At 44.9% G+C, this 6737-nt stretch overlaps 1 protein-coding gene across 1 annotated transcript in view; it reads right to left on the bottom strand.

The window, feature by feature from the left end:
- Nucleotides 1-4661: 4661 nt before the first annotated feature.
- Nucleotides 4662-6737, bottom strand: part of OCA2 (oculocutaneous albinism II) — a 242073-nt gene continuing 239997 nt past the window's right edge. The window contains exon 27 of the mRNA XM_012648001.1: nt 4662-4746. Coding sequence (XP_012503455.1) covers nt 4662-4746 — 85 coding nt within the window. The remainder of the gene's footprint in view (nt 4747-6737) is intronic.

Below are 6737 nucleotides of genomic sequence, written 5' to 3'. Positions count from 1 at the left end.
GAGAGCACCTAAGGAATTGAAGTTTAGGGATATTACATCATGGAGGATGAAATACAAGGCTTGAATATGCCAAATTCATAGATGGGTGCACTTACCTGGAATTTGAGATTTAATGTGTTAGCCTGAGTACTTGGAAGAGGTGCTATTAATATGCACAGTTGGTTAATACTTGAATATAGAGAAAGGAGTCCAAAGGCTCAGACTGATTGTGGGCAATGTCCTCAGTCGTCTCCTAGCATTCCCTGCAAGACAATCCAGTGGAAAATTTCCTCATCAAGGCATTAACAAATGTATTGGGGGAGGGGCAGCAGGAGTGTCTCCATGATGTCTATACTTTGGAGACCGTTGATGACAGTAGGAGAGGCAGGTATAGAATAAAGTTCTCTCTTCTCAATGGGAATAATGGCATCCCAAGGTGGTAGAGGCCAGGGATGTGCTTAACTGTCATAGGCAAGGTGGACACAATTACCAACTAAGCTTCAGAGATCCATGCCCCAAGGTGAATGGATCATAGAGTTCACAGCAACGGAGATGGGCAGCTTGACCTATGAAACTGGAAAGAATCGGGGTGTGGTGAGAGGAAACTTAAGTCACTATAGAAGGATTAAGGACCTAAATGTGCTCCTGGCCTCAGAGGTCCCTGACGGAAGGGAGGCTGGGTGCCGTGGATGTATTTCGTACTCTTCCCTCACACCTTCCCCCGAGGAACCTGCAACCATTTACCAAGCAACTTTCACATTCATGAAAAGAAATATCTAGATGGTCCAGGTGTTAATAGATACTGGTTCCAATTTTTTCCTGATCCTCAGAGACTTAAAAAGTCCTCTGGTCCATGAGACAGAATAGAGGCTTAAAGAAGTTGAGTGACGGGTGCATTCTCTGGCTAAATCCACACAACTGGTCCCGTGGAACAGTGTGCCCATTCTGTGGTCATCCCCCCAGCTCCAGAACAAATGCTAAGAGAGATTCAAACAACCGTCAGAATTCCCAAGTTTGTTGCCTATGACAGCAGGAAGTTGCCCCATCCCACGTCGAGAGAGTAACACAAAAGAAATATGACATCCTGATGGACATTTTAGAGATTAGTGACTTAAAATTAGCCTGCAAAGTGAGAAACAAATGGCACTAATCACCAAAAAAATAATAATAATAATACAATTATTGGTCCTCTTTTGATTTTATAGGCAACATACAACATATTGGCTTAGCTGCTCTGACCTATTAGCAGGTAACCTCACGAGGCCATGAAACGTGAGGGGACTACAGCAAGCAAAGGCAGCTCAGCAAGCCCAGGTGGTCACACAAGCTGCTCTGTCACTTGGGCCTTATGGAACAGCACGTCTGAAGGCGTCCCCAGTGTTGTGGCAGACACAGACACCAAAGGAAGATGCTGGCAAGCCCTGACAGGAGAACCATGGTACAGACCTCAGGAGCTGGATAAAGTCCCTGCCTTCCTGTTCTGGCTACTGCACTGGTCTCCACTTTAAAAGCAGCTCTTGGATGCCACTGGGCCCTGGTACAGATTGAAGAACTGATGGTGGGAAACAGTGACTAAGTAACTTGAGCTGTGCATCATAAACCAAGTGCTCTCTGATCTGCTGAACCTGCAGGCTGGATGTGCACACTGCTCTGTTATTAAGTATGTCCCATTTATGAGACTGGGCTGCAAGGCACACACAAATTGCAGGAGGCAGCGGCTCAGATTCCCGTGGTATCGGTGTGGCCGGGTGTCAAAGGTAACGAAGCACAGCTAGCAACGCCTCATTACTTTATTAGCTCAGGAAAGACACAATCCTCATCTGGAGCAGAAGGGCAAACACACCCTTCATCTGGATTTTCATGGTGAATTTAGACTATAAAAGTGTGTCCTCGCAGCCGTGTGACCTTTAGGAGTTTAGGCAGGAGGTGCTGGGGGAACTTTAGCTGGCTGTAGCAGTGCAACATTCACAGCAAGCCACGCTTTGTTCCCTCGATGTCTTTTTCTGTCACTGTGAAACAGGATTTAATAAGCATGCACCTACGAATGCTGGAGACAGTGTCAGGAGGGAGTGTGGACAAGCTTGCGTCGCCTCTTCATGTAGCAAAGCTGATGGCACTTTCGATGTCTCGTTTACACAGAAGTGGACTTGTCACCTGCTGAGGAGCAAAACTGGTGGATGGAACTGAGTATCTTCCATCTGCTCCCCCTGCTCCACTCCAACCCTCCTCTCCCTGCTCTCTGTGCAAACACGCTGACCTGTGTGGGCAGCAGCAATGGTCCCTCTCGCCCTCTGGCTCTGGCTGCTTCAGCCCATGCGAAGGACAGGAGGAATCCACAGGGAGGAGAAGCCTAAACTTAAAAGGATTCAGTCCCTCCCTTCCCTCCTGCAAAGTGACTCACGCCGGCACAACCCTCAGGAGAAGCCCACAGCTCCCTGCATCTCCAGGCCCCGGTAATGTCCCTTCCCTCCCCCTTGGGGGCCACAGGTGCCTCCTCTAACCATCCCTATAGCACTGCACCATCCCTGGCTACAGTCACTTCCAGCTACCAAACCGAACAACCGCCGGGTTCCAACCAAGCAAGGGGGGGGCTGCCTGAAGCTCAGGATCGTTATTTTAAAGTAAAACCAGCCATCCCCATGGAATGATTTACCTCAGCAACATTCAGGGACAGAAAAGGTAGCACCGCACCACTTTGTTGGTAGAGTTTTACATTTAAGAACAGAAATAGAAAACTAAGCTAGGAGGGAATTGACATGGGAAGTTAGCAGAAGGGAAGGGCCCATGAATCGGAGGTTTCAGCGGAGGGAAGGTTTATCTTGGACGTGACCTGGAGTAAATGACTGGAAGCGTAGGAGCACCAGAGACTGCTGAGACGAAGAGCTCGAAGGGCAATTCCTGCGGACCGAGTGCGGCGTGGCCTGGAGGTGGAGCACAGGCAGGTGGCTGGGCCAAGGAAATCACAGCACATGAGGCCTGAACTTGAACATCAGGGAAGGCTGGGGGGTGTGTGGGAGAGGGAGGAACGGGCCGGGGCTGGCGGGTTTCAAGACTGAGAAGGAACGACTGGGGAGCTGAGGGAGGTGTCAGCAAGGGGAGGCAGCCGGTGGGGGAGATGGGGCTCGAGTGAACCGGAGGGAGGTGTTGGAGGGAGGAAGGGTGGATGTGAGCTGAGCTGGACGCAGCAGCTGGGCACAAGGAAGACACCAGGGCCACCAGCAGGCATCGCAATGTGGGTAGGAGAGGATACCATGCCTTTTAGTCAAAGGACTCAGGGGACATCTAGGTTTCAGTGTGGCCTGCAGAGAGGGGCAGGAACGGCTGGAAGGCTCCTTCCCCATGCAGCCAGGGGCACGGGCTCCTCCTGAGCGTCCAGTCAGGTACACGCGGAGGCACCTGTGTGATGCTGTCCAAGACCAGAATTTAAAATAAAAACGGGGTTGCATGTCGGCTTCGCTGTCAAGGAATCCAAAGGGCATATTCTTATAAACTCTCCCAACCTTTCAGGAAGGGAGCATGTTGCCGTGTCACAAATTCAGACTCTAAACAGCAGAGAGGGCACACCCACCCTGAGGGTGCGGGTGACAGAAATGGGAGCAGAAAAGTCTCCTGATGTCTTACTGCCCTGAGCATCTTAAACCTTTTGAAGTCAGATGCTTTATATGATCCCTTCTGAGCAGAGTCCCTGGTAAACATGTCCATCTCCAGGTATCACACACAGAAGACCAAAAACGGAAGAAGAGGTTTCCCCCGCATCAGCAGGCACTGAGGAAGCACAGTGGCCAGCCCTCGGCGGAAGCACGGGCACTCGCCCTCTGTTTTCACGACTCCTGCCCCACGTGGCATGCTCTACAGAAGAACTGCAATAATATGACACCAACTGGACCACCAGAGTCCCACCAGGAAAGCAGAGCTGAGGGTATTGACTACACTTTTGTGTGATTGATGCAAATAGCATGCACCGCTCGCAAAACAGAAAATCACTACTTTAGGCTGTTAAATATGTAAAACATTTAAAAAGCACCTATGATCTTTCTGCAAGTCAAATTTCTGGACTTCTAATTAATAACTTAAAAACTCCAGACAAAAATATAAATGGATAAAAGGCAATTTTACATAATGTAAACTACTGAAAATCTAAGAAACTAATAAATTCCAAACCCTTTTGTCAAGGAACAGTTTGCTTTTTTAATATATAAAATGTTTCCTTACAAGCAGTGTACCTTTTCCCAGAAAGAGTCTATATTTAGATGGCATACAATTTGCTGATTATTTTAATATGAAAAGTGATTACATGAAGAAAAACTGTATATAGCCTCAGGAGGAGTGACAATTAAGCAGCACAAGCAATTATGGGTGGATTTGTGTCTTTTCCTAAATAGAATAGCAAGAAGTGTTTTGAAATATACCGATTTTTCTGCAGGGGAATTTTGAGTAAGTTATCTTGTATTTCCTATGTCTTGTCCTTGGGGAGAAAGGACACAAGCAGAGGCCATGATCACCCAGCATCCACAGGAACAGGAGTATGAGCACCAAAGTTCTCTTCCAGTGCATCTCCACTCCGTGGCCTCCCCAGGGTAAGCACCATTTTTTCTCCAAAGAGTGGCATCAGGGTAGTTTTCTGACTGATGTTTGTGATGGATCAAGTTTCCCTTAGTCTTCAAGCGATGGATGTATATCTGTTAGTTCCATCCCACCACAACATGAGCAACAAGGAGATAACACATCCCGATGGTGCAGGACACAACCATCATTGGGAAGCCCAATCTGAAATACAAAGAGAGATGGGTTATGACATCTAGTGTCTGCTGAGTATTATCAGATATGGACTCGTTACCATAACATCTTATTCTAAAAGAATATGGCCTTAGGATCTTTATATATTCACAAAGTTCATTACCTTTTATTTCTAGAGATCAAAAAGTTAGTTTCAGCCTAGATTATGTGGGTGCATGCTTCTGTTAGATATCCCCCATTGAGCGCAATTTCTAGTGGATGTTTGGAGCCTCAGTTTGTTCATTTACAACATGAGAGGCTGGTCTTTCACTCACACTGCCGATGTTGTGTACTGGGCCACTATTTACATCTCTGCATGTTTCCTACAACTGTGTCATCTTCCAATAATCCTTTCTGGAGATTTCCCAGAGAGGCCATATTCCCATAGACTCTTAAAGTCCCTCACATTCAAAGCTGAGGGGAGCTTGAGAAGTAGGGTTGGAAAATAGGGCCATCTCTTGTTAAAGAAAGTAAGAGGGAAGAATAGGATTTTCTTCTGCATTAGTGAGGTGTGACACATGTAGACAGGTACACACAGATACAAACAGAGCCCTAGGAAGATGAAAGCTTTCCTCATCGCTTGGCTCCTCCAATGTGCCCCTGTTCCCATGAATTCTTACCCTAACTTAACAAATGTTGATAGATTCCCACTGCACATGTGGAATCCATGCTCTGTAGCCATTGTTTAGTTCTGCTTTTTCACTAAGAAAGGTCCCTGAAAAGGTTACAGTTTTGGTTTCAAACGGCTTAGAAATTCAGCAGCAAGAGCCCAGTGTGGATAATTATAATTTTAAAGATTATGGCTTTCTTCCTTCCCTGGCCGTGCACGTGGGAAGAAGCTCCTCAGAAACAGCTACAGCAAGCTTCTCCCTACAAAGCGGTGATCTAACACAGAGCTGCATCCGCGAGTGAAACAGCTCTTTAAATTCTCGAGCAGAGTTGGCCATTTCAGGAAGGTAGTAGGATTCTCTTAGCTTCTCTTCTGAAAACATTTTATTTTACCAAAGGAAAAAAAAAAAAAAAGGCACACACATAACAGATTTCAGAAAAACAATTTCAATTTCTTAAGATTTATCAACTTTGGTTTTGAAAATAGCTAAACATGTTTACAAAATGTCAGCCTTGATTATTGGATTCTGGAAAAACACAACCCACGACAGTGTCTGATCAACTCTTGCAAACAGAACACGGGGAATAGATATTTTCAACATCTTTTAAGATAAATGTTGTTAAGTTGGACTGAATTTGGTAAATTAAGAGAGTGTATGTACAAAGTATACAGATGGTGCACATTCCGTGACAGGAAAATATGAAGGGTTTTTTGCACAGATAAAAAAAAAAGTATTAACAGATCCAGATGCTCTCATTTCTTTTCATTGTATCTTGCATCAGCAAAATCTCTGTGCTAAAGCTACTATTTTAAGTGAGACTTTGCAACAAGTTATAAGTATTGGTAGCTACATTCCTGCAAATTCAACAAAGCATCATCAGTTTTGTAACATGTTAAAGTTGAAAGATGAGGTATTCAGTGTGGATTTGCCCTATCATTCTAAAGTGTGTTGGCTATCACAGGGACAGGTGTTAGCCAAAATTTTATCTCTGCAAGAACAGATAGTTAAATTTTATGAAGAACAGAATCAGCAATGTGAATTATTGAAAGAAGATTTCTATAGGAATGCAGCATTTCTGTGTGATATCATGTCAAATCAAAACAACTTGAATATTTCTTTGCAAGGTAAAACTAAGTCTATATATGATATAGGGCAAAAATATCTAAGCATTTCAAAAAAGCTATCTTTTTTCAAAACAACTGTTCTTTAAAAGGAAATTTCAGATGAACAGTTTCCCCAGTTAGCAAAAGTCATTGATGAGCAGGATGTTATATGTGAATCCTTTGAAGAATACGCAGCAGTTATAGACCTATTAATTGGAGAATACGATGAAAATTTCACTGACTTTGAGAATCATGACATCACACTCAA

This window comes from Propithecus coquereli, unplaced genomic scaffold, assembly GCF_000956105.1.
Source record: "Propithecus coquereli isolate 6110/MARCELLA unplaced genomic scaffold, Pcoq_1.0 Scaffold28, whole genome shotgun sequence".
Classification (NCBI taxonomy): Eukaryota; Metazoa; Chordata; class Mammalia; order Primates; family Indriidae; genus Propithecus; species Propithecus coquereli.
The sequence above is the reverse complement of the archived record's forward strand: the minus strand, read 5'-3'. Positions and strand labels throughout refer to the sequence as shown.